This window comes from Typha angustifolia, chromosome 8 (genome assembly GCF_048772165.1).
Source record: "Typha angustifolia cultivar Huaian chromosome 8, ASM4877216v1, whole genome shotgun sequence".
NCBI lineage: Eukaryota > Viridiplantae > Streptophyta > Magnoliopsida > Poales > Typhaceae > Typha > Typha angustifolia.
In genome coordinates, this window is record NC_133246.1 from 5,866,568 (window position 1) to 5,894,259 (window position 27,692).

At 37.6% G+C, this 27,692-nt stretch overlaps 1 protein-coding gene across 6 annotated transcripts; it reads left to right on the top strand.

Moving 5' to 3' along the window:
* Positions 1-416: 416 nt before the first annotated feature.
* LOC140765284 (CDP-diacylglycerol--serine O-phosphatidyltransferase 1-like) lies at positions 417-26,391 on the top strand. 6 transcript variants are annotated; one of them, XR_012105172.1, is made up of 13 exons: positions 417-585; positions 1,959-2,160; positions 5,822-5,887; positions 6,169-6,228; positions 6,895-6,985; positions 7,530-7,584; positions 7,687-7,766; positions 7,870-7,986; positions 8,055-8,139; positions 11,173-11,264; positions 25,354-25,668; positions 25,825-25,913; positions 25,996-26,021. XR_012105172.1 is itself a non-coding variant. In XM_073104280.1 (13 exons), exons 2-13 carry the CDS (start codon positions 2,000-2,002, stop codon positions 26,121-26,123), a joined length of 1,290 nt encoding a protein of 429 aa, XP_072960381.1. In that variant the 5' UTR covers positions 417-585; positions 1,959-1,999; the 3' UTR covers positions 26,124-26,391. The 6 variants fall into 6 exon arrangements, 5 of the variants coding, with proteins under 5 accessions (XP_072960381.1, XP_072960382.1, XP_072960385.1 ...); XM_073104280.1 differs by having other exon boundaries at positions 25,354-25,619; positions 25,996-26,391; XM_073104281.1 differs by having other exon boundaries at positions 417-581; positions 25,354-25,619; positions 25,996-26,391.
* Positions 26,392-27,692: the final 1,301 nt, after the last annotated feature.

The window sequence follows — 27,692 nt, forward strand, 5'->3', positions numbered from 1 at the left end:
CACTGGCGTTCAAACACCTCTTTAGTAAAAGATCTTATTCTTACAAACAAAAACAAACTAAATAAATAGGCTCATCCTAATAAACCTAATATTTTGAGTGGATTCAATCCAACCAAATTATATAAAAATATGAGTTTAGCACTGTAGCATCAGTTTTCGGGCCTTAACCGGCATGCATGAAGAGTAATACTTTATTAAAAAAGTGCTAAAAGCATTAATAATTTAGAAAAAAAAATCCAAATGAATGGCCTGCCAAGTAAATATCTCTCTAGCCAGGGGTACCGAACTTTTACTCTCTTCCCAAATCTTGAACCTCTCTTTGACCGTCGTACTCTCTCTCTCTCGGTCGCTCTCTTCGTCATTTATATTCTATGGACTCTCTGTTCTATTTGTGCTCCTTTCTCCCTCCCCTCTCTCTCTCTCTCTCTCTCTCTCTCTCTCTCTCTCTCCATCAAGAAGAAAAGGAGAGGAGAAAAAAGGGGGAAAAGGAGAGTGAAAAATGGTGACCCTTTGATTACCCTCGGCGGCCAGGATCTCCTCGTCTCGCGACCGTACGGCCGGGGCGACATTGTCGGCTTCTTGTACGTGAGTAATTATTCATATAGCGGAAAAAAGGAACTGCCTCTCTTTCCCCTTCTCTAACAGTTCTCCCCATTTAATTGTCATTTTTATATGATTCTTTAATTTATTATCCGACCCAAATACCGAATCAGACTTCCCTATCTTCTGACACTATGGTTTCTATTTTTTAATCATTTTCCCTTATTTTCTGGTGATTTTTCGACGAACTTTGGCATTTGATTGGTCTCTGGGGTGAAGCCAGATTCTTATTGCTTATAAAAAGGTCATTTTTATGTACATTGCATCTATTGATGTTTGTATTTCGATGCTCAGTTCAGATTCTATCTCAATCTTAGTATTCTGGTGCTTTAATTTGATCTCATTACGATGTCTAATGTGCTGTTTGATTATAAGACATGTTGGTTATTTTGATTTGCAAGCAGCTGTCACCTCTTTTAATGTTATTCTTTCGTTTTTTGTTTTGTTTTTTTTAAATTTTTGCTTCTATTTTACCTTTTTCCTTTTGGTTTTATTGATCCCGGAATCTGGGCCAACGTTTTTTTGTTCTTAATCTTTTAATTCTACTTTGTGAATTTAAATTACACTTGAGAAGGTGTATTCTTTTTGGTTACCTGCATAGGCCTTTTCTATTGGTCAGCTCTCATTTGATAGTTAATGTTGAATCCTAAAGTGAACTTTTTGTCTATCTTTCTCATGATGGTGTGACTGTCTTGCACCTGTAAAAGCAACTTTTTGGGGGGTACCATGTAAACTTGGGGTTTCTTTCTCCTGCCATACTTTCCAAATAATGTGAATGAGCATTCCAGTTGTAATGCTATGAGTGGAGACCTCTAATTTCTGAGTGAGGTGAACATGGTTTCGTTTGTCATCATCAGTTTTGAAATGCTTTACTGCTATTTATGATATTAGATCCTCTGAGGGACTTGTACTTTGGATTTGCTTATCTCATGCTTTCTAATGCTGCCATATTGTTGGAAATGTGCTTTAGATTTGTTGATCTCATACTTTGTTCGGTTTCTCTCTTGTTGATTAATCAGTTCCCTTTTAGTATATTTCGTTCACTATATTAATTGGAAGAACAATTTCTTTCTTTTATCCTCTGATGTTGTGTGGTTGGTAAGATGTTGTAGTCGTCTCTGGAAATTTATTTCAGCATGTTTACTAGCATGCATTTTCTTCCTTAATTGCTTCTCTTGATATCTGCAGAAAACCTCCGCATTTTGAACTAGAAGAATGTAGTTTTCTTCAATAGTCTATTACTAGCTATTTTTTTGCTATATACAAGTTCTGCATTTCCTCTGTTTCTGCAAACTGAGACATGATAATTTCTGTTTGATCATAGTACGTCATGACTAAAGTATTCTGTGTCTCATCAGTTACTCCTTCAAAGAGCTGCTTAAGCAAATCTGAAGGTCTCATGGAAGTCAATGGAGGGAGAAAAATAAGAAGGGATTATATTGCTCAATGGGATTATAATCTGAAGTCACTAAATGATTTTGTTGAAGTTGATCCATGGACAGAATGGGCATACACGCCTCACACTGTTTCCTTATTAATATTTGGCACATGTCTTCTAGTGTAAGTCTTGATTCCTTATGTTTGCCAATTTTCAGGTTATTACCATTTTTAGGGTTACTATTTTTCTTGATTTCAGTCTCAAGGTTCTTATGCCCTTTAGTTTTTCTTTTAATTTGTCAATATTCAGTAGTTCTTGCCACCAAAATCATATTTTTTGTGATTATTTTAGATCCATTTATTTAATATTCCTGAAAATATAAAATAAACAGTTTTATAGAAAAGGAGTGCATGTTAAACAGAGATAAGTTGGATGTTCAAAATACAAAGAGTTCATTTAGATTTACTAGTAAAATATGTGTCTCTACATGTAACAATCTAGAGAAGAATTACAATTATGTTGTAAAATATTAAGAGTAAGGATATGTGGATTGCTGCCTAGATCAGCCGGGTTTCACTTGGAAGCCGATTCCTTTCCTGTTTGAAAATAGAAGAAAATTTTAACAGATCAAAAGGATAAAGGCTTGAAAATGAGGACCAAGTCAAAATCTTTAATCTAGAATAGGCAGATCATATGCAGTTGTGCCACATACAAGGACGTCATATAGCTTTCTTCTAAAACGATGCTTGAGGTGGAGTGAAAAAGTTCTGCAGAATAGTGGTTAGAGGAGGAGAACCCTTGACATATCTTTTGTCATTATTTGAGAAGCTAGCGGCTTAAGGCAGTTGGAATCACGGTGACATGAGCCATAACAATGCCTAATCCTCACATATTTTATGGCATACTCAATACCCTTAAAGTTTCCATCACCAAGAAGCATAAGTAAAAATATATCTTAGTATAACTAGTTCAAAGCTTGGAAGAAGGATTAAGATATACACATAATTATTTGCTCTACATCAAGATATTCAGCTAAATTTAATCAAAATTTTGGAGGAAATATCAAACAATGATAAAATAATTCCATTTTCTTATCCCCATTAATACAAATGCAACAAAAGAAGGCTGCCTCTCACATAAGGCAAGATAGTAGACACAAGTTCTAAACTAAATACTTGTCACATGCTTCCCTATGCGATATGTGCTTTTCATCTTTTAAGACACCCATGAGGCTCAAAGATTCTTAGGAGAGTGTTGCCTGGAGGTAAGAGGTGCAACCAACTTCAAATAGTTCTTTTAGCATTGTCCACTATGTGACTATCATTAGAATGAGGTGTTAGGAAGTTCAAATGTGGCGGTCTGTAAAAAGTATGTAAAACCTAAGAAGCGAACCAATACAGGGCATATATCATCGCATTTAGCTAGGAACTAAAGTTCATGCATGAATATACAACTAGATTAATTTGAGGTTGATAATAGAAAAGTTAATACCTTTAAAGTGATCAGAAGTTCAGATCCTCTAGATAAATGACAACATTAGGTGCAGTCTTACTCCAAATGACTAGCTGAATGACAAAGGCTTGACAATCCAGACAACGATACATGGATGCATTTGCTCGACAAGGGCTTATGAGATCACAAATATTGAAAGAGAATTAGAGCAGTTTCAGACTTTCAGTTCAAAGTTATAAAAGGGTAGTACGTCACATAGTGTACGATCAACTCCATACTTTGAAATCCGCAATTCTATCACCTTGTGAGTTGTGACCAAATTTCCTCTGGACAACACATATGAATAATGCAAATTGCCAAGGACTTTCATATATGACTTGTTGTATCACTGATAATGCATTTATTGGTTTGGTACCAAGGTTAAGATGAATATTAGGCCTCCTCTTATAAAAGAATCTAGACTAAGAAAGTAGAAGCTTATAGCGTAATGAAGTAAAGCTTTAACCTTGTAATAAGGGCTTAGTTTTGAGATGAACCAAACTTGGAAATATCCATTACATTGATAATATATGGTGAACCAAGGATGGCCATGCCAGTTGGCACACTTCATATTGATGAAGAAACGACACTTGACATGGACTGTGCTAGTGGCATATCACTGGGATGGTCGGCACGGGTGTGTGCGAACTGACTTAGCTTTGTGCAGAGTCATGCCACTTGGCATGGGTAAGGTGCCCCCTGAAACACACTAAACCATTAAGGGCAAGGCAAAGAGACCTATTGGTAGCCACTTTACTAAAGAAAGAGAGATTGAAGTGAGACAAAGAAAGAGGAGAAGAAAAGGATTTAAAGATTTCTTCTTCAAATCCCATCAAAAAATTAATTTTCTTTTCATTCTCTTAAGTATTTTCCTTGCTTTGCGATAGATCTAGTTTAATTTTGCTAATTTATTATTTTTTAGTGTCTTCCTACATAAATGTAGTATGCTGGTGCTAGATCTATGGTATGCTTGTGCCTATTCCAGTGTCAATCATTCTCGTTCATGTTCATTATGTATATTACGTCATACGAGAATTGCGAGCTCCATATTAGTATGACGAGTATATGAGATGTTACAATGATCATTACCATCAATAAATGAGCTTTATAGATTATTGTGCAACATTCTCGCATTACTTTTGTGTCTGCAAATAAAGTTTTTGATCTTTCTAGTCATTCTGCATTCAACTAGTTTGATTTTTATTATTGAACTATTATTGATTAATGCATATATTTAATCATATTATATGTTGTATTAAGTCATTTACACTATTATCTAAGAATAAAAGACACTAATGTAGGTTTTAATATATATATTTAACTAAAATCATGTATAAGGACCCTAAAAAATATATGAGAGGTGTGTTAGTATGTGTCACTGGCGTGTAAGGGGGTGCTGAGCTAGCATGCCTTGTGTCAACCGAGTATTAGCATGACAATCATTGTGGTGTACCACCTGGAAGGGTGTCTTTAAGCACCTATGCTGGGTTGGATTCCTCCTTGGTGTCCTAGGGAGTATTATGCAGGAAATTTTTGTCAAAACCCACTATCATATAGGATGTAAACAATTATAAAAAAGAAAACAAAATAAAAACAAAAGCATCCATAGCTTTAGTTAGAGAATGCTTTCTTTTATAATTATATGATATGGATCAACTGGGGCCTAAATTAATGAAAGCATTTCTTAAGTAGTATTTAGGCTCATGGTTTCTTTGGGAACTCAAAAATTTGTTATGGATTTTTCATCATAAGCTGCTTCTTGCTTGAACTAGCACCACAATGCTAGTGTCTTTTATTTGGCTACATTTAGCTTTTCTCAAATGTATAGCTATCAAGGACTTTGGTTGCTATATCTCATTGTTTCGGTCAAAATTGCACCAAAACTTGAGATGTTTAAGTTTATCCAGACAGGTTTCTTTATCTTGTTCTTTTGGGAGGTTTAGTAATGAATTGGCATTTTAAGATGCTTTGATGGATTAAGAAATAACCTACTCTTTTAACCTTTTTATGTATCATAACATTATAATTGCGTAATCTGTGGGGCCTGGAACTACTTTATACTAATTTTTTCTCTCAACTGCTTCACAACCGATGAGGTACATCAACATTCAAATTTCACTATATTTAGGATATTGAGAAGTTTTTTTTACTTATGTATGATTAGATTACTTGTTTAGTTTATATGCAGACTTTTCTTTGTGGGATAATTTTTTTTTTGGAGGGACTGAAACTTGAGGATTATCATAATACATATTTCAAAATTTCCTGAAAATCCAAGATAATGTGGAATAATTATTATTCTTGGAGGGTCTATTAGTTAGTTCCATACTTGACAGATAATTTCTTTTTCAGTTGGGCTAGTGGGGCTATTGATCCAGAAAGCACCGGTTCTAGTGGTCATGTCTCATCTACTAAGAGGTATGGCAACATGTTGCAACACAGTTTTAAGATATGTACATATATTCTTAACTGTAACTGTTGCATGCTTCCTTTTTATGACAATGTATCTTGATTGTCTATTTGAAGTCTCCGATATTCTTTCATCCACTTTGTGTGATTTTTTATTTTTCATATTTCCTGTTCACTGCCCTGACAGTAATTAGTTGGTCTTGATATCCTTCCATATCTTTATAGCTGTATTTATTCTTTGGTGGTTCGTAAGGATATCTATTCTCATACCCTCATTTTTCTATGTGCAGTGGTCTGTGGGCAATGGTTGCAATTTTTTTAGCCTATTCATTGCTTCAAGCACCTTCAACGTGAGTTGCAGCTTCCCTAGTATTGATTCTGATGAGTTGACACAATAGGGACATTAGATTTTGCTGTACAAATTATTTGTCTTTGAAGCATACTATATGTTCTGATCATCTTAGTATAGGAACTAGTAAGCCTTATCACTATGTTGGTGCAATGTAAAGTCACTTTGTTGGATTCAACATAAGTAAAAAAAAAAAAATGGGGAAAATGATGTTGAGGATTTCAAGTTATTATTGGCTCGTTGTAGCTTGTTTCTTCTTTTTTAAGCAAAAAACAGCCTATGCTCAAACGTTCTTTTCTTTTTTCTCTGAACAATTGATCCTTTTGTTCTTTGTTCAGGATTAGCCACATGACTTTATGATAGAAATAAACTATTAGACTGGCTTCTTATCATGTTAAATATATGTGTTATCTTGTTGGCATGCTAGTGTGCAGACAGCTTGTGTACACTATACCATTGCCTGCCTTTACAATGCCAAGCTTTGCCGGCTGCTGGCATGATATGTATCACCCAACAAATGAATCGGTGATTCTCACTATAGCAAAGAATTGAAAGACTTAGCATTTGAGAAAGAAATTTTTTGCCTATTTATTTTCTACATTACACAGTAGTTTCTGGTGTATTACTTGAATAAACACTGATAGTTTCGTGCCTTTGAATATTACAGGGTTCTTAGTAGGCCACATCCTGCCATTTGGCGGTTGGTTCATGGGATGGCTGTTGTTTACCTTGTTGCCCTTACCTTTTTATTATTCCAGGTTCTTTCGTGATCCTCTTTTTGTTAATTATGAAGGGCAGATTTGATTGCCATGGAAGATGGCTTTGCAAATTTTTACTAACTAAAAACTGTTATATTAAGTAATAAAACATCACAGATGTCTTGAAACTGATGATTTGAATGACATTGAGGCACATGACTTCAACTTAGAAAAGGTCTACCGATACTTTGTTTCTTTTATCATCTTGTTATTGCACCACGTCATGTGTCAATGTAGCCTTTTGGATAACTATAGGAGTATGATACCATTTTATTGTCATATCATAGGGTTTCTTGAAACTTATAATTCATGTTTTCAAAAGGATGCTACAGTCTATGGAACTCTTAACTTATTAAGTCTTTTCATCGTTTCATGTTGTGGTTATGGCTTCTGCATACACACCTGTCATGTTAATCTTACCATTTATTTTCTTGGCTTTACTCAGGCAATAGATAAACATTAAAGATATATGATTGCCAAGCATTTGGCTTCTTTCTTTTCCCTGAAGGTCATTAACTCTGTAAAATTTACTTCTCTCTTCTAGAACCGTGATGATGCCCGACAGTTCATGAAGTATCTCCACCCTGATCTTGGTGTTGGTAACACTCAATTTTAGAAAATTTGATAATTGTGAGTTATGAATTATATGGGCTCATTTCACTAGTTGAATAAGTCTATCTGCTTTGTTTGCATTACTGCAGAGCTACCTGAGAGATCTTATGGAACTGATTGTCGTATTTATGTACCTGAGAATCCAAAAAGCAGGTTTATCAACGTTTATGTATGATGACTTTATTCACCAAGCTATCTTGATTTTTCCTCTTTATTCATATAAAATAGCTGAGGTTTCACTAGATATTGATTTGAGTATTTGATTTATATAGGAGACATTGTTTGATGAGTTTGTTCTTGCACATATTTTTGGATGGTGGGGCAAAGCTATAATGATACGGAATCAACCTCTTCTGTGGGTATTGTCAATTGGATTCGAATTGATGGAGGTGAATCTAAGTTCTTCTTGAATGATTAATCACATGCAATACTTTGTAACTTTATTCAAAATTTGCAGCTAACTTTTCGTCATATGTTGCCAAACTTTAATGAGTGCTGGTGGGATAGTATTATTCTGGATATTCTTCTCTGCAATTGGTTCGGTGAGACTCTACCTCTGTTTCCTTGGATTTGTAAATGTTTCTGCCCAAGCTCACTTTTATGAATTTTAGTTATTACGTAGAACCAATAGGTCATTTACAGCATGTTACATTTGGAACTAATTGCCTTTAAGTGGAAATATGTACTTAAACTTTGGGGCCTGTGCTTTATGAAATGCTTTGTGATATATTTCAACGCATAAAATTGATAATGATTAATTATTGTGATGCAGAGAATGGTTCTTTCCTATTAATCATTGTGTTGTCTAATACTGTATGTATTCTTTCTATGTGAAATATTTCCTAATTCCGATTTTCTCATTCTTTTCTCCTTTGTTTGTGTTCCAGAGTCATATTTTAAGTGTGGTGGTCTACCCTAGTTAATGGCCTTGAATTATTAGGAAAGAAGATAAGTTCTCGTACAGGTGTGAACATTGCTACATCATGTATTAGATTACATCAGAATTAAAAAACCCATGATCTGCACTTATTGACAAACCATAGTGACCTTAATATAGAATGTAGGTAAGTCCAACCTTCACATCATAAGCCTATATATAGAAACTTAAAGAAGGAAACACCTTGTTTGTTATTGATGCAGTTAGATTAACCAACCATGCTAAGATTCCTTATTTTCATTAAAAAATAGCAGCAGATAAGAGCATTGAAGAAATAAAGAGATAGACAGTAATTCATCTTTTTCATTATAAGAAATTATTAAACATGAGACATAAATTGCCCTGCTTGGCTGGGATGATCCTTGACTTGATCAAGAAGTTGAGGTCCGTTCTAACCAGAAAATATTTAGCATGTGGCATAACAGGCTACATATGCAACCCAATAGAATCTGGCTGTGGATAAAGCCCCCAACATATGCATTATATAGTTTTTTCTAAGTGGATACAATCACATGGGGTTGTATAGCATTTGCATGACCCACATCTACTACCTATGGATCTCCATGGATGGTCATGCTGGTTGGCTCGGACCATGCCCACCAGCACTTACCGCATTGATGCTAGGTGAGCATGTGGCATAGAAGGTGTCGGTGATAATCCCCAATAATTGATGTGGAAGGCTGCAAAATGCCTTTAACAATGTTCTATAGCAAAGTTCCCAGTATTGAAATTTGGATCGAGATGAGAATTGGCCGTCTGGAAAAATAATATGAATTGGCCGTATTGGTAGTATTGGCCATATCGGCCGCTCGTATCAAATCAGACTATGTTTTAATTATGTAAAATTCTAAATATTATTTAAAATGCAGAAAAATTTCTAAAAATTTAGAAAAAATGAGAGGAAAATAAGAAAAGAAAAATTACTCACATATGAAGCCTAAAAATTTTAAAAATGTTAACGTACTTAAAATTTAAAATTTTGATGAATATTGAGCTCTTTCTCCTCTCATCTCTCTCAAAATTTAAAATTTACTCAAAAATTACTCACATAGATAAGGTTCCTATTTTTTCTTTATTTCTTCCCTTCCTCTCTCTCTCTCTCTCTCTTTCTCTCTCTTTCTCTCTCTCTCTCAAGCTTTTAGCAACTAGTGCTGCTGCTTCACTGCAGCAGCAACAGTAGAGGTCGTTGGATCTACTCGGTGCATGAAGAGAAAAAGAGAGAGAATGAGAGGAATTAAAAACTAAAAAATAAAAAATAAAAAACTCATCCGAGGTCGTTGGAGGTTGAGGTCGTCGGATCTTTGTCAGAGAATATCGTCGAAGGTCAAAGTTGCCGGAGATCTACTATGGAGGGGTGGGGTCGGATCGGCCGATTCTATTCGAAATAGATCGAGTATCGGCGGTTCGGCCGATATCTCAGCTGGTTTCGGCCAGGATCGGAATTGGCCGACACTGGGAACTATGTTCTATAGCCATAAGAATCTCCATGAGCCCTCCAACGGCTATTGAAGAAGGATAGGACTGCTATACAACCCTTTGGAGAAGTGGATCCAATTATAAGCGGGTTTAACTTAAATAAGTTTGATATGCTTAAGGCAATCCAATTATAATCCATTGAAGTGGATTGTCAATTAAGATAATCTGTTCAAAAGTCCTCTTCTGCAATTGAGTGAAGAGAAGAACAACTTCGATGAGTGAGAAGAACAACTCCGATAAGTGAGAAGAACAACTTCTCCAATTTAGGGCATGCGCATGCAAAGAGGCGGAAGAGGTGTATGATCAACTTCCTCCCTCTTTCTCTCCTTCAATTTCTCCTTTCTTGCCATTTGCCATATTGGCTGGGAAGTGCATGCCTATGGCACATCAATCCTCATGGACCGCATATGAATATGTGCAAATAAGTGCCCTCATATGTATTTAATAATTATAAGTTACAATTTCTGGTATCTCTCTTTCCTTTTCAATCTTATTCATGACAGGATTTTTCCTTAAGGTATTTCTGTATAAGTTTATAATTCCCTTTATCACTAGACTGTACCTGCACCTGGAGATGGGCCCTGGATGTTGCATATGCACTATATGGTGGCTTGACCTCCAGCATAGCTCTCTTTCACAAGATTGGTTTTTATTTTGGAAACCTTCAAGTTGCTACAATTATACAACTTATCATGATCCTGCTAAAAGATTGAACTTTCTCTGAAGTCTGAACAGTCGAATTTCCAGAATGGATAATATTACTTGTCTTTGTTCAGCAAGAAAAACTTTTGAACCTCTTGCATTGATTCTTGGAGCTTTCATTTGGGATAATCCTGCAATTTGTCAACTTTTTCAGATACAAGCTCTTTGATAATTCTTCCAAGTAGCCCTCTTATATCTTGTGAAGGGCTGAAGGCAGAGGCAACTTTATTTTCAATTTCCTTTTTCCTTTCATGTGTCATATGTTTATTATGTGCTTCTCACTTCCAAGTATAAAAGTCTTTTTTTTTTTTGACATACAGGCCATGGCCCTCGTTTTATTGAAACCTTAAAAACATATTTAATCTCTACAGAAGATTAATCTTGTCTCATATCAGTTGTACTTATCTAATTGTTAATTCTTCTACTTGTTCTGAGGGTAAACATCTTGTCTGTGATGCAGGTATTTGGGCAGGAATGCATACTGTTAGGTATTTTGATGGGAAGACATATCAATGGGTTGGTATAAGCCGCCAACCAAATCTCATTGATAAGGTACATTTTATGATAGTTTCCCAGTGTTCATGAAATTGGGCCTCCAGTTATTCTTTTGAGAGTTCCTTTGCTGTTGTATATTTTATCACTATAGATATATGCAAGTCATTGAATTCCATTAAAAGTTACAATATTTTACTTAAGGAAATGGATAGCCAGGTCATGTAGTATGATCATCATGTGAAACTAATGCAATGTCCACAAAGTTACAATGGAGAATACTTCATTCTTTTCCAATGATAGGATGGCTGTTCTATTTTACCTCTTGCATGATTTGGTATGCCTGTTTTGTTAAATATGAGTCACTTTTGTGGGGTTTATACTTTTTCTGTCCTGAATTGGTTTGGGACATGTCTTTACTACCTTACTAGGACAAGTGAGTTGCCGCAATGTGGAACTCGGTTTTCTAGAATATTATGTTTTTCTGCTTTTTGATATGTATTAAATCTTTTAAAAATTTAATCATGTTAATTCACCATGTTCTCTAAAGTTTAAGCCACTAGGTAACGAATCAACACTGTATATTATATCTTTATACATAGACAAATATAGATATGTGCGGCCCTTTAACACCGCATCAAAAAAATTCTAGAAAATAGAGAGTAAATGAGGCTAGACAAGGTACGAACTTTTGATGTCTAAGAAAACTGACTTTGATACAATGTTAATTCACCATCTTCTCTAAAACTTAAGCTACTAGATGATAAACTAACAATGTATGTCATACCTTTTATAAATTATATAGTGGGCTTCCAAATATTATCATACATGTGTCTTGACCAGAATTCAAAATCATGACCATGTACCTCAGTAGAGCTTGAGATGCATAAGCTTTAAAGTTTAAACATTTAATCCTAGAGTCCAAACAAATAAATGAATTAAATTTTTATCGTTAACTACAAGTTATTTAATTAAAACTCTAAAGGTTAATAAAAAAAAGTACAAAGTGAGACAACCAATATTTTTTTAAACAACTAATGCGACTTAAGGGAAAATCAAAGTACTACGTGGAGATAACAATTAATGTGACAAAAAATTCTAGTGCTAACAACTTTAAGAGAGTTTTAGAACCCAGTGATTTAACCCACTTTGTAAATATATAACAGCAAGTGAAAATCATGATCTATAATGCATGATTTTAGACTCCAAAATTCAGCAATTTATAATACATGAATAATAAATGATATAAACGAAGCATACTCATGACATGAATAATAAGGCACAAGTACTGACAATGCTATTAACAAACTAATAACATGCTCAAATTTCATTATATGAAACTTCTTAAGTTCAATAAATATCATTTTTCTTTTTTGTGTCTGCTTGTGAATCCACATCAAATAGAAGTTATTGTTACGATCCAACCATATGGATTAAGTCGAGTCAAGTTAGTTACTTAAGTTTATCTTATTGTTTTGAATTTCAAATAAATCAAATAATTCGTATGTGGATTTGATCCGTTAGGGATTTTACTTTTATAAATAGGGGTTGACATGTGTTGATAAGAATTATTGAGATCATTGAGAGAAATCTAAGTTTAGCTAGTTATTATTTTCGTCCTTATCTTTTTACCTTAGCCGTTAGATTAGCTTTATCTTCATAGGAGTAGATCATAACCGTAGATCTCTTTCAAGCATCCAAATCCTAGCTACCTCCTACCTCCAGCAGCCACCCTATAATACGGCCGTCTACCGCCATCTTTGGCCGTTCGCCACCCTCCGACGACCGCCACAACATCGGATATTTACCGTTTTGCTCTCTCTGACCTATCCCCACTAAAACAATAGTAGGATTATCTTAGATTGGGTTGAAGGAGAAGAGAGAGAAGAGAGAAGAGAGAGGAGAGGAAGTGGTGAAAAATACTTTGTATTTCACATTTGATGAAAGAGAGGTTGGCACCTATTTATACAAAGTCATCATGAAATAAGATAATTTGATAATATATAAATCTAATAACTCTAATACCCCTCCTCAAACTCAAGGTGGATTATAAACCGAGAGTTTGCCAACTAAATGCACAAAGCGCGGAAGGGGAAGAGACTTCGTAAAAAAATCGACAATCTGCTCCTCAGTGCTGAGGTGATGGAGCAAAATGATACCAGCTCAATATTGCTGCCGAGTGTAGTGCATATCGACTTCAATGTGTTTCATCCTCTCATGAAAAATAGGATTTTCAGCAAGCTTTTTAGTACTATCATTGCTGACATGAAGAGGAGTTGGGATGGGTAAGGGAACACCCATTTCACTAAGGAGACAACGGAGCCAAACAATCCCCTTAGTTGCCGCACACATAGCATGATACTCTGACTTAATACTAGAGAGAGACCACATTCTGTTTCTTGCTACGCCAAGAAATTAGAGAATCTCCTAGAAAAATGCAGAAGCCAGTAGTAAACTTTCGTTCAGACTTGTCACCAGCATAATCCGCATCGCAATAAGCTCGTAGAACCAAGATGGAAGTCGATGGTATGAAAAGAGAGCGAGTGATGGTGCCACGAAGGTATCGAAGAATACGTATAAGAGCAGCATAATGAGCAGATCGAGGAGTCTGCATGAATAGAGTGACAAGACTAACTGCATGAGAGATATTAGGCCAAGAAATGGTCAGGTAGACGAGTGCCCCAACCAGTTGATGATATCTAGTCGGATCTGGAAAAAGTTGATCGTCATCAGGCTGAAGCTTCACATGAAGCTCAACTGGGGTAGCAGCGGGACGAGTGTTAGTGATAGTAACACGACTAAGAATGTCTGTAATATACTTCTATTGGGACAGTAAAAGACCATGGGATGACTGAGCAATTTCAATACCCAGAAAGTACCCAAGAGGACCGAGGTCCTTCATCTCAAACTGACTCTGAAGATGCTATTGAAGGGAGCGGATTTCAGTTGAGTCATCTTTGGTGAAAATCATATCATCGACATATAGAAGGATGACCCGACTCTCCGTAGAAGACCGTAGAAACATAGATGGCTCAGAGGGGCTCTTCTGAAATCCGTAGGCTGATAATACTATGAAAACAATCAAACCAGGCACGAGGGGCCTAATTGAGTCCATAGATAGCTCGTCGCAATCAACAGATGTGACCTGGAGGAAAAGGGAAACCACGTGGAGGGTCCATGTATAACTCGTCAAGAATGCCATAAAGAAATGCATTCTTCACATCCATCTGATGTAAAGGCCACTGGCGACTTGAAACAACAGCTAGAAGAGTGCAGACAGAAGTTATTCAGGCAACTGGAGCAAAAGTCTCCACATAATCTATCCCGTATTCTTGAGTAAAACTCCAAGCAACCAGACGAGCTTTGTACCTGGCAATGGATCCATCAGGTCGATATTTGACCTTGAAGATCCATTTACAGCTGACAGGCATAATGTCCGGTGGGCGAGGGACAATATCCCAAGTATGCATCTGTTGAAGGGCCTGAAGCTCATCTGCCATGGCCTACTGCCACTCTGGAACCTAGACTGCCTCATGATAGGACTTAGGCTGAGGGGTGGAGTGGATGGCTGTAAAAATAGTGTGAAATTAGGGGGAGTATGTAGCGGAAGACATTTAAAACCATACCAGCCAGGAGGGTGATGCTCACGCTCTGGGGGTAACGACAAGCGGGCGTAGGAGCCATCACAGTAGAAGATGGGACGATCGGGGAGATACTATCAAGAGTGGGAGGCTCAGTTGTAGAAGGAGGACAGGACCTGTGAGTATAGAAGTAGGGCAAAGTCGTCATGGGAGAGGGGTACTTCTCTGGGGGGGCTGGGAACTCAACAAGAGAGCAGTCCGGTGGAAGAGAAGGAACTGATAGTAAAGACGTGTCGATGGGTAGAAAAATTTGAGGCATGTGGGATATAAATGGTGGGGCTGAACCTAGCATCTCGAAGGGGATGGAGGATAGACTAGGAGTAGGGAGATCTAGAAAAGATAAATCCGAGGGAGCTAAGATATCAGTGGTAAAGAAAGGTATCTCTTTCAGAAAAGTGACATGGCGCGATATCCTAAGACGATGAGCAGAAGTGTCATAGCAACGATAGCCTTTATGCTCAGGACTATATCCTAGAAAGACATACTTAGTTGCCTTAGGGGATAACTTGTTACCTTCACTCGGCGGAGGAAGAAGAACAAACATGTGCACCCAAAAATACGAAGATTACCATACAAGGGGGAAGTACCATAGAGACGATCGTATGGAGTCAAACCATCAAGGACAAATGATGGAGTTCGATTGATGAGATAGAGAGCAATAAGAAAGACTTCAGCCCAATAAGAATGAGAAACAGAAGCCTCAAAGAGAAGAGTTTGAGTGGTCTCAAGAAGATGACGATGTTTTCGTTCGGCAACTCCATTCTGAGCAGGGGTATAGGGACACAACTGCTGAGGTTGAGTACCGGCAAAAGCATGAATGGAACGAAACTCAGAGGAAAGATACTCACAAGCACCATCAGATTGGAAGATCTTAATGGATCGATCAAATTGAGTACAAACTATAGAAGAGAAATCACGATAAATCTGACACACTTCAGAACGCTGACGCATAAGGTAAACTCAAGTGAAATAAGAAAAATTATTAATGAAACACACATAGTAGAGAAAACCAAGACCCGAAGAGAGTAGAGCGGGTCCCTAAATATCGGAGTGCACAAGGTGAAAAGGGAAATCAGAGATATTCGTACTAAGAGGAAACGGAAGGGCTCGGTGTTTTGCCAACCTGTAGCTAGTACAAGGGGACAAACAAGAAAAATGATCACTGCCTAAACATCCAGACCGGGACAAGGTCTTGAGACGCTGACTCGATACATGACCTAGACGTCGATGCCACAGGTCTGAAGGAGAGAGAGAAGTGACTGGACAAGCACTGGGATAGGATGATGGAAGGTGAAGCTGATGTAGGTAATAAAGCCCATGTATCCGACTACCAATTCCAATCCTCTAGCCTGTAGACGGGTCATGCACAACACAAGAAGTAGAAGAGAAGGATACAGTGTAATCAGAGTCAGAAAACTGAGTAATAGAAATAAGACTCATGGTTAGGCCGGAAATAAGCCAAACATTAGATAAAGTAAGACGACTTGTGGGATCCGTGGTAGGAGTAATGTAACCAATATGAGAGATAGGGTAATAGGTCCCATTAGCTATATGAACATAAGGAAGAGTGATAGGGGCAGAGGTGAGGCTAGTAAAGATGGAAGGGTCACCAGTCATATGATGTGAGGCGAGAATAAAAAATCCAGCGTTTAGTCATACCAGAGACAACAGATGCAGAAGTAGAGGTACCAGTGAAGTTGAGAGCTCCATGAATGAGCTGCTGAATTCGCTGGAGCTGCGCACTGCTAAAGGTGAGATTGCTGGAGTGATCAGATAGACTGAGCGGTAGAGGAAGCTAAGTGATGACTCCTATCCTTGCTTGATCCCCTTTTGCCAGAACGGGGACAAGCTCAGGCTGAAGTCGATAGTAGCGAGCGGCAAGATGACCAGGACGACCATAATAAGTGCACATAGGACGCGATGAGTGGTGATCTCGTCCAGGCACATGAGTGACGCGAGCAGCAGTCGAAATATCAGGCGTGACTGATATAGGAGTAGGAGCAATACCAAGCACACTCTCTATGGCTAAAGAAGGTGGTGTAAGACGCTGCCTAAGCTCCTCAGCCTGTAACTTAGCTATGGCACTGTCCAGGCTCGGAAGAGTGGAGCGATGCAATAGATGACGAGTCAAATCCCCAAATTTCGGCCAAAGAGCATTTAGGAAATCCATCAGATGATCCTCGTCACGGTGGCGCTGAGCGGACATTAAGTCAAAGGGGTGGCTGAAAGTGGGCTCCATTGACGTAAGCTCACACTATATGTTAGTCATGCGGGCGTAAAAGTCTTAGATAGAGAGTTGACCTTGTCTGACCTCCTGAGCATCGCGACGGAGCTGAAAGCGACGCATCAAAATCGATTGAACAAATCGACGACTAAGATAAGCCCAAATGGCCTGAGCAGAAAATAAGGTCTGAAGCTGAGGTCGAACGATAGATCAACCTACAAGATAAGGTAGGTGCAAACCTCCATGTCACGTAGCTCCCACTCATCATACTCTGAAGACGGAACCTTCAACTGAACAACCTTGGGTGTGTCAGACTCAGTAGAGGTCACAGTGGTGATCTGAATGATAGTGCGAGGGGGAGCACATCCCGTAGAGATGTCGTCAATGTGCTCGAGAAGACATCGCTCGCGAAGGACTGTCTCAATAGAAGATGATGCCCATGTGATCCAATCCCGCTCGGTGACAAGTAGAAAACTGACTAATGATACACTCTCATGATCGACCGGAACATAATATGCTATTGGAAGGAACGACAATTGATCAGCCACCTTGAGAGATGTAAGATTTTCCACTTAGCCCACTCAAGTCTTTCGTCGAACACCTGGTGAGCATAACTTTTGAACAAAACAGCAGAAAGAGCTGAGAATACAATAAATTTTCGTCGAATACTTGGTGGGCAGTAGGTGAAAATATAATGTTGCAAGTGCAGAATCAAAGAATTGTAGGAAAAAGAGGGCTGTGGAGGTAGGTAACTTTCGCCGAACACCTGGTGGGCGCTAACCAAAACAGTGGTGCCGAGCTATCAGAATTAAAAGAGATGAAAGGCAGCTCAATCAAGAACAACAGCTTGAAGGGTGGTTGCTGCACTGTTGCTGCTGAACTAAGAAAAGGAAGGAGAATGATACCTGTGCTGCTGCTGCTGCTGCACTTGTAGGAACTCGCGAGGAAGAATGAATGTGCTGTTGCTGCTGAAAATAGGGGCAGCTACAGCTATCGTTGCTGCTGTTGCTGGCGGGGCTGCGGCTACTGCTGTAGTGGCTGTGGTGATGGAGGTTGCGGCAGTGGTTGCTGTAGCGTCAGCGAGCTCGAGGAGTGAGGCGGTAGCTCCCAAGCTCAACGATGGTGAAAAACGATCGAAGAGGGAGATGACTATTGGAGAATAAGAGCTAGCGATCGAGACGCTCAGATACCATGAAACGATAGTGGGATTACCCTAGATTGGGTTAAAGGAGAAGAGAGAGAAGAGAAGAGAGTGGAGAGGAAGTGATGAAAAATGTTTTGTATTTCACATTTGATCAAAGAGGGGTTGACCCCTATTTATACAAAGTCACCATGAAATAAGATAATTTGATAATATATAAATCTAATAACTCTAATACCCATTATTTTATTTTTAACTTTTCATCTCGATCTCCGTTTTAGGTGAAACCAAAGCCATTAGAACCCTAACTCACGAGACTACCTCCACCTAAATTTTCATAATTTTCTTACGAACGGATCATTCCAGATCTAGTTCGTAACACTGGTATCAGAGCCGACGTTCCTCGGACGATGGTTAACACACGTTTCAAGACCCACAAGAAGGGATCGACCATGGAGGACCGCGATCTCATCTTCGTTTCTGTGGGAGTGGATCTGGCGCCCCCACCACCACCACCAACAGTTGACAACGAGCTGCCGGCGTAGGCGAAGGCATGGGTAGAGTCCATGGGCTTGCTGTGTGAATCATCGAGAAGAGCTACAAAAAGTTTTGAAAGGATCGAGAAGGCAATCCAAATCTTAACGGAAATCTTGACGACCGTTCTCCTAGCCCAATGGAAATAGCCCAGCCACGGCCACCAAATTCAAATCGTGAAGGAGGTGGAGAGGAGACCCAACCGCCGGCGAGAACCCTTCCTCTGGTCGTGGAGGAACACCTTCCATCTTTGCAGGCCGAGCCCGTCGCCGCATCGAAGCCGAAGCAACCGCCACAAACAGCCTTCGAGTTGTTTTCCCCACCTGCGGTGGGAGCTAGGGCTGAAAACCCTAGCCTCCCACCGACGGCCCTCCGGTTGCTCTTGGTCCCCGCCGCCACGTCTGGTCCCTCCCATGGGACCCCCGCACCCGAGCCTCGACCCCATTCGCACTGGCACCGGCTAGAAGATTGCCAGCGACGGCGGTTCATGCTACGGCAAACCCACGGCTAGTGGTCGCGGGTCCGACTCTCCCACGCCCACCGGCGGCCACAACTGACTTCCTCAGGTCGACTATTGGCCAGTGGTGGCCGCCGCAGCCGCCGGCGATAGTTGGGTGGTCGAATCCGATTGCCATAGTCGCAGGAAGTTTCCCCTACGTGGGGGTTGCTCTACCGTGGCTTTCCGCCACCGCTGCTCCCCCTACAATGGGGCCTCTAGTCCCTTCCGCAGCCGTCGGGGGTCGATGGATCTGTCGGCGACGCACCATGGCTGCCCTTGCACCAGGTTGAGCTCGAGCTCGAGTTTAGCCTTCTTCCATCGCTCGCCGCCATTCCACCACCGCAAGGATCAGCCAGGGGTCAATTGCTAGTGACCCCCGACCAAACCTAGTAGTCGTCACTGGCTGAAATCTAATTTTAGCCCTATGGTTAGGGTTAGGGCAATCCTATGAGAGAGATGAAGTGCAGATATCTTGAGGCGTACTAAATTTTCGCGATCCAGTTCGATCAACTTGCGCGAACCAGTTGGGAGGTCATGAGCACAACCTGGAGCTCAAGGACAACTAGTGGAACGAATCAGTGGGCCTGTGCTATCGGACTGAGTCGTATCTGTATGCAAACTTGTAAGCCTACGAGCACGATGTAAATCAGAAAATCCAATTCGCGTGCTAGTCACCTTGAGGACAAGGTGTCGGAAGCATGATGGATTGTTACGATCCGACCACATGGGTTAAGTCGAGTCGAATCAAATTAGTTACTTAGCTTTATCTTATTGTTTTGAATTTTAAATAAATCGAATAATCCACATGTGGATCCGATCTGCTAGGGATTTTACTCCTATAAATAGGAGTGGACATGTGCTGATAAGAATCATTAAGATCATTGAGAGAAATCTGAGTTTAGCCAGTTATTATTTTTGTCCTTTTCTTTTTACCTTAGCCGTTAGATTGTCTTTATCTTCGTAGGAGTAGATCATAACCGTAGATCCCTTTCAAGCATCCAAACCCTAGCCACCTCCTACCTCTAGTAACCACCCTACAATACGGTCATCCACCACTACCCTTGGCCATCTACCATCCTCCGACGACCGCCACAACATCGGATATTTACCGTTCTGCTCTCTCTGACCTATTCCCACTATTTTATTTTTAACTTTTCATCCTGATCTCCGATTTAGGTGAAACCAAAACCATTAGAAGCCTAACTCATGAGGCTACCTCCACTTAAATTTTTATAATTCTCTTACGAACGGATCATTCTAAATCTGGTTCATAACAGTCACCTTCAAGATAATACTAATTTTTTTTCCCTGATCAATTAGAGTCATCAATTGGTATCACTAAATGATAAACATACTTTATATTTTTTTTTAACCATTAGGAGAGAGTAAAGTCACCACAAGAAATTCTTTGATCTAGCTGGGAATTATTCCCTACTTCTACAGAGTCACCCAAACAAGTCAGCATAGTGATTTAGAATAAATTTATTCCTTGTATTTCAAAGTAGACTCGAGTCACCATGAAAAGTCATGGAGCGAATCTATGCTAGGACTTGTCTATAGTCAAACTTATTTTATAACATGGTTTTGTTAGATAATCATGATGAAGTTTTGCATGAAGCTAATATGATAGTACATATACATATTCACAAAATACATGATGGAGGAAAACATAAGTAAATCCATTGGCTTGTCGTAAACACGGAATAAGTCGAATCAATAATCCAAGTGTGATGAAATATCCACACCTTTATTCGTAAACAAATTCATATTTTAATTTAACAATAAACAGAATTTATCTCACATTTTTTCTTATAATCAGATTTAAAACAATTTTTAATTCGCATTGATTGATTAAAGAACGTGACCACAATATAGATACTGAGATCCTACTTCTCACGCTAAATCTATTATCATTTAATATAAGATGGAGAGATACTCGTGGTAGAAGATGACATTGTTTTCTTCTTCTCTTTCTCCCTATCTCTAACTTATTCTTTGGCACTGTAGTATACTGCTACAGTGCTTCCGCCCTATTATTTCTTTTTCTCTTGATTGTTGCATAGAAATTTAGAAGAAAAGGAGGGCCCATAACCAATGTAGGTTTAACTGGTTTAGGTTTATGAATCCAATTTATGTGAAACCAGCCCTCCAAATTCGAACCATCTAATTGGCCGAAATAGAGTTTGAGTTAAATAATAGGTAAGTTATGTGAGCCGCAACATTAGAACTTGCCAAATTAGATGCAACTCAACACAACTGAGTAGATCTATTTTGGGGTGTAAAAATAATAGATCTAACTCAATTTGCTAGATTTATTGTTTGTAAGAGTTTTTCTACATAGATCTAGCATCTTGGTTCTAAATGTATAAAAAGAAAATACTCTTTAAAATATAGGAATCATGGGGAAAATTTTATTTCCCACAATTTTTCCCTAAATTTAAAAAGTTCAAAATTAATATGTCAAATTCATTTAAATTGGGTCAAAATTGATATATGAACATATTAGATTAAGTCCATTAGAGTTGATTTGAACTCAAATTTTATAATTTTAAGCTAAAATTTTAGTATGATTAGATTTTGTCAAAATTGATATATAAACATATTAGATTAACTCCATAAGAGTTGATTTGAATTCAAATTTTATAATTTTTTAGCTAAGATTTCAATATGATTAAATTTTACTTATATTTTTTCCTATATTTCAAAATTTTAAAATTAATGTGTCAAATTTATTCAAATTAGGTCAAAATTGATATAGAAACATGTTAGATTAATTATGTTTAACTAGGTATTAGTTTTAATTATTGAGCTATTGTCAATTAAAATGTATTTAGTCGTATTAGATTTTGAATTATCTTTCTACTTGACAACTGCTATATCTTCAATAAAATGAATCATTTACAACAATATCTAAAGATAAAAGATATATTTTAGGCTTTAATGCTTATATTCAAACCAAAAACATGTATGAAAATCTCAAAAAATATATTGGAGGCATACCAAAGGAGCACCAGTGGCATGTAGGGATGTGCCGATCGGATATCGGCAAGGGGCCATTAGTGATTACAACCTCTTTTCCCATAAGCTAATTCTTTATAGGTATTTGTGAAAAATAAAACTCTCATTTACAAATTAGCAATATTAGCTTCTCTTCTAGCTCCAAATTTATTTTCTAGAGAGACTAGCAAGGATTTGAACAGTCATTTGGCATCCTTTTATTTTATGCAAAATACCCATAATGAATGGAGGTTAAAAATTAAAAAGGATCTATAAAAGAAAAAGAATAATCTCTATGAGTTTACTATAGACTTCAAACTGTAAACAAAAACTTGACAACAGTACTTTAAAGAAGGCGGAGGATTTGTAGTAACTAACAATTTGGAAAGATAAATAGGCAAAAGAAAAAAGAATTAAACTTCTCAGTAGGTGTTGGTTAAGCAACTCCTTTTAGAGAACATAATTTATATCCGCTTTGTTAGATGCTTGCAGCCCATGATCTATCGCTTCTCAAATTCTTGAATGTTAGTCATTTTTCCATTTTCTATAACAGACATTGTTCCTTTTACTCATGCTTATCTTATTGATTTCATCTTATTAAAGTTACCTGCATCTCTAATTTGATCTCTTTTCATCTCACTATTCGAACTCAGATCTTAAACCAGTAATTATGACAGTTAGAACTGAATTGTAATGTTTGGGTTTCTGTGTTGTTTTGGAGGAATTGGTATGCTGGAGTTATAAGATTGATTATGGACATTGGTGATCGATGTCCCAGTTACTTTAGAGTTTAGACTCATGTTCTATTAATATCATGACAAATGGATATAAATTTTGGGTTTGTCTTCCTGCTCTGTTTCATTTCCTTGGTTAGGCTTAAGAGAATGTGGAAGGGATCAAGCATACTGCATAGATTTAGTGAAACATATAATCCAAGAATGAAAGACTAGCACAGCGATCGATTACAAAGCTTTACATGGATTAAGGAAGAAAATATTGTTGAGGAATCTCAAGTCACATCTCCTTGTCTTCTTGCTGTCCTGTCCTCTGTTCGTGTAGTCCTCAGAGTGATATCACTAAACAGGACATTGGGAAGAGCTTTCTTGTTGTCTTTGATACAGGACAGCAGGGATAAAAGTTGGTATTCCATACTCTATTGGGTGAGGAAAGGTTGTATGTTGTAGGAATTAGGTGGGCAGGTGTTTGGGAAACATGGGTTTTTTGGGTGGTTGCTGCATTTTGGAATGTCTAGGAAAAGGGAAAGAGAGAGATTGAGGCTAAGAGGAAAGCTGGAAACACCTTAGAATCACTCCCAAGTAATCTGGACTCACTCCAAATGGGAAGGTCTCACAATAAACTCTCATGTGTCAAAAATAGAAAGCTTCATTCGTTGATGCTTTTCCATACACCCGTCACCCCTTATTTGTGACCCTACCATACATCAAAGCGGAGACCATATGAAAAAAGAAAATTAAAGGAAGAAATAGATCATCATAAGCTCATATCATATTTCCTTATTCCCTTTCTTTTAAGCTTTGTCCTCATATCTCTTTGATATGCCTTTAACGTATTCTTGAGTCCTTCCGATTTCCTCAATGATCTTCTATATACCTTTCTGTATCTTCAAATATTGCATTTCATTTTGATAGATAAGTATCTTTGGTTGATTCTTGCACATCATGATTCTTTGATTATGGTTGGAAGCTTCATTTCTTGTCATTGAAGTTACAAAGTTCATAGGATGCCGTCATGTAGCAGCTTATTGTATTAACAGACCACCTTTTTAATAGTAATATTTACATTGGAACCCCCAATAGGATTGTGTAAATCAAGGTTGAGCCCAACAATCTTCTATCAAAGTTACTCTGCCAAATGGTTCTTCCTAAGACTCCTAGTTTAGATATGGAAAGTGCTCTCCATCAATCTAGAATTCTTGGTAGAAAAAAGAGAATTAGACTGTAAGACTTGTACTAAAGTAAGAAACATACCAAGTTTGAAGAAAGTCATACAATCAGACTCTGACTAGTGAGATGAATACTCTCATATCTGAGTGTAATATCATAATATGTGTAACTCTAAAATCTAAACTCACTGATTGTTGTGCCAGAGGGCGTGCAGATCTTAGCTCGGCATAGCATGTCTCATGCCAAATCAGTATTCTGCTGGCACAATAAATGGCCTCAATATACTTAAAACACACTCTTTAAACCTATGGGATCATGCATAAGCAATTATTGATTTGGACCAAATAATATCATCTTAACCCCTATAGCATTTTGCTACGAATGCAACATGATACATGTACATGAAGGCAAATGTTAAAAAGAAACAATATGACGTAGGGTGTATATCTACGTGTCGGCGTGTGTGTATTGTATTATTTTGAATTAAAATTATACTATTGTGATAGTATATGCTTCAGCATCTCTATAACTTATTCGTCAATAAAGCTAATCATTTATAACAAATTGCTGGACATCAACATTAAGAGTAAAGGCTTGGTCTATAAATGAGCTGATTATGCATTGTGGCATGAAATCTTAATATTGATACCCTTCAGCTTCATAGATCATGCATAATAAAATTGCATCTTGGGATTAACATTGTTATGAATACAACCTTCTTACCTTAATAGAAAATCTCAAATTTGACTTGCCTTTGAACTCTCAAAAGCATCTAAGAAGTATCTTAAGGTATCTGTCCTTTTCTTTAATCTTTATTTTCAAAAGATTGGATACGTAAAAGGAAGTATTCCACACATAGTAAAGTATCTGATGAAAGTATCAATATTTCCAAACTTTATTTTATATAACATTGCATTGCAAACTTTAATTTTAGAGCTTTGGCAAATGAATTAACACTTTTTCACCATTTAATGCACCTTTGGGAAGGTATTTTGGATCTCAAGGGGCCATTGAATGGCTAGAAAGGTGTAAAATATTATCCCGACCATTAACATACATGCTTAGAGAGAATGTAAGGTGTCATTCTTAAGTCTAAAGTAACTCGGACATGATTATTACACTATCCTATTATTACATCCCTTGTAATTGAAGAGGATGTGAGGTTGTACCATATCTATCCATGTTTTCATTTTCTGTTTGTCTTCTTAGGTGAAAAGAACATTGGGCCAGTTCACACCTGCACGATGGGACAAAGATGAGTGGCATCCTCTACTTGGCCCTTGGAGGTTTATCCAAGTTCTAAGCCTCTGTGTTGCATTTATGACTGTGGAGCTCAACACATTTTTCCTCAAATTTTGTCTCTGGATTCCCCCTCGAAACCCGTTGATTGTATATAGATTGATCCTTTGGTGGCTAATTGCAATACCAACTATCCGCGAGTATAATACCTACTTGCAAGACAGGTGGGCTCTTATGTAAGTCTGGACACTTAGTTTGAGAGAATGAAATCATTTCCTAAAGTTGGTATGTGTCTAAGAAATTAATTTTGTGTCTTAGTGCTTTTATTATTTATTTTACATTCTGATATTAACACATTCAAGATAGAGGACAATACTTTTCCCTAAGACAGTTGTGCTCACAAATATTTGATATAGCTGCAAATGATGAATGCAATCTTAGGAAACCAGTGAAGAAGGTAGGAGCATTCTGTTGGCTTGCTTTGGCAATATGCATTGTGGAGCTTCTAATTTGCATCAAGTTTGGCCATGGTGAGTGCTATTTTTCTCTGTGCTCGTATCATAAATGGTACTAAATTGTTTTGAGACAATCTAACTAAATATTTCTGTGCAGGTCTATACCCCAACACAATGCCTCCCTGGCTGATAAGGTTCTGGACATCTGTGGGCTTAGTTCTGATTACTTTCCTGCTTGTTTGGTCATTACAAATTCATCGAACAATTACAAGAAAGAGGTCATGATAACCATCATTCTTATAATTGATTCTTTTCTTCTTATTCTCCCTTTCTTCATGTATCATGTACATAAACATCATCTTCAATTCTGTAAATTCACGATCTATTTCTTAGACTGATAAAGTGTGCAAACTTTTGAGGGTGTTCTTTTTCTTTATTTATTTTTTTTCTCTTTGCGCCTTTTGTGGTTGCAGCATCTATTCTTGTAATGCAACATTCCCCTTTTTTCACCTATTCTTGTTTTATGGACAGAGAATCCTAGATTTATGATGTATCTATTATGTTTAATCTGATTTTGGAAATATTTTGTAAGATACTTCCACTTTATAATCGTATCATTAAAGGTGGACCGAAACCCATATTGCTTGCAAACAAGGTCTACTTATTGTAATGGTGTCTTGTACATGTATACACTGTATATGTTAGGGTGTAAATAAAAAGAGCAGTACTCCCATCAATTACAATAACACACTACACATAAGAAGAATGCTCAGTTCTTTAAAAAGTGAATACTTAGTAGACATGAAATGAGAACAGTAGGAAAGCCAGAGTAGACTTTATCAGAAAATATGGATTTTGAATTTTGAACCATGCTTGCTAATGTGATTTTAAATCACTGATTTTGAACTAAGATGATGTGATATTATTTATTTGATTGAAGCAACCTTGTTGGAGTAAACTCTACCATAGATGAAAATTAATCTGATTTGGATTAATATACTGAGGTTGGGCCAATTGGACCTTTGAAGCTTCATTATTGCTTTAGTTAACAAAATTACAACATTTAGATTTAATAAATTTTTGCATCCATAGGATTTATGACAGCCCCAAGATGAAATGTCACCGTAAAACGTATCATTGTTGCGTGTAATTCTGAGTTTGTCATTGCTTATAGTTATTGTTGTATTCTCTTTCGTGTTGGTGAAGTTTTAATCAATCATATAGGAGTATTAGGAAAACATCATGATCTTGAGGTTGCAATTAGATTTTGGGTTTTCCATTCTCTCTGATAGGAAGACGAATTAGTTTAAAGATATATTGTTGGCAGCACTGTGAAGCAGGAAATTTCTGCAGTATCTTCTCTCTGCTCCCTTTCACTTTCACTTTGTCAAAGAGACCTGCTGCCCCGACAAGGATGTTTAATGGACAACTAACTCTTGTATAGTTTGTAGGTAACCTCATTAACGACCTCATCTACTTTAATTTCAAATAATTATTATTGAGAAAATTGCTTAGTGGAGTTGGAGGCCTTGCTTGTTTGATGGCTCGATGGCTCAATGATCTGGCTCGTTTAATGGATCAATAGTACAGTAGTTTAGAGAAATAGCTTAGCAGCGTAATACTTTGGATTGATATTCTGGTTGTATTTAGCTTGGAACAATAACTCAATAATATACATAATTTAAAGTCTAAGCTAGATAGTTCATATGTTTAGTGAGGCCTAAGTATCTCTATATTCATGAAAGATGCTTTCTATCTAGGCTATATCTAGCCTTCAAAAAAAAGTAACGGGAGAACTTTTCAATTAAAAAAGAAGATGTTTAATGGAGACTGATGAATGAGAGTTTCTGCCTT

Excerpts from the sequence above, each read along its gene's own strand:
- LOC140765284 (XM_073104280.1), top strand. The coding sequence starts at position 2,000 with ATGGAAGTCAATGGAGGGAGAAAAATAAGAAGGGATTATATTGCTCAA. Across the intron at positions 6,986-7,529 it reads TTACCTTTTTATTATTCCAG|AACCGTGATGATGCCCGACA; the intron begins GTTCTTTCGTGA and ends TCTCTCTTCTAG. Across the intron at positions 11,265-25,353 it reads AACCAAATCTCATTGATAAG|GTGAAAAGAACATTGGGCCA; the intron begins GTACATTTTATG and ends TTGTCTTCTTAG.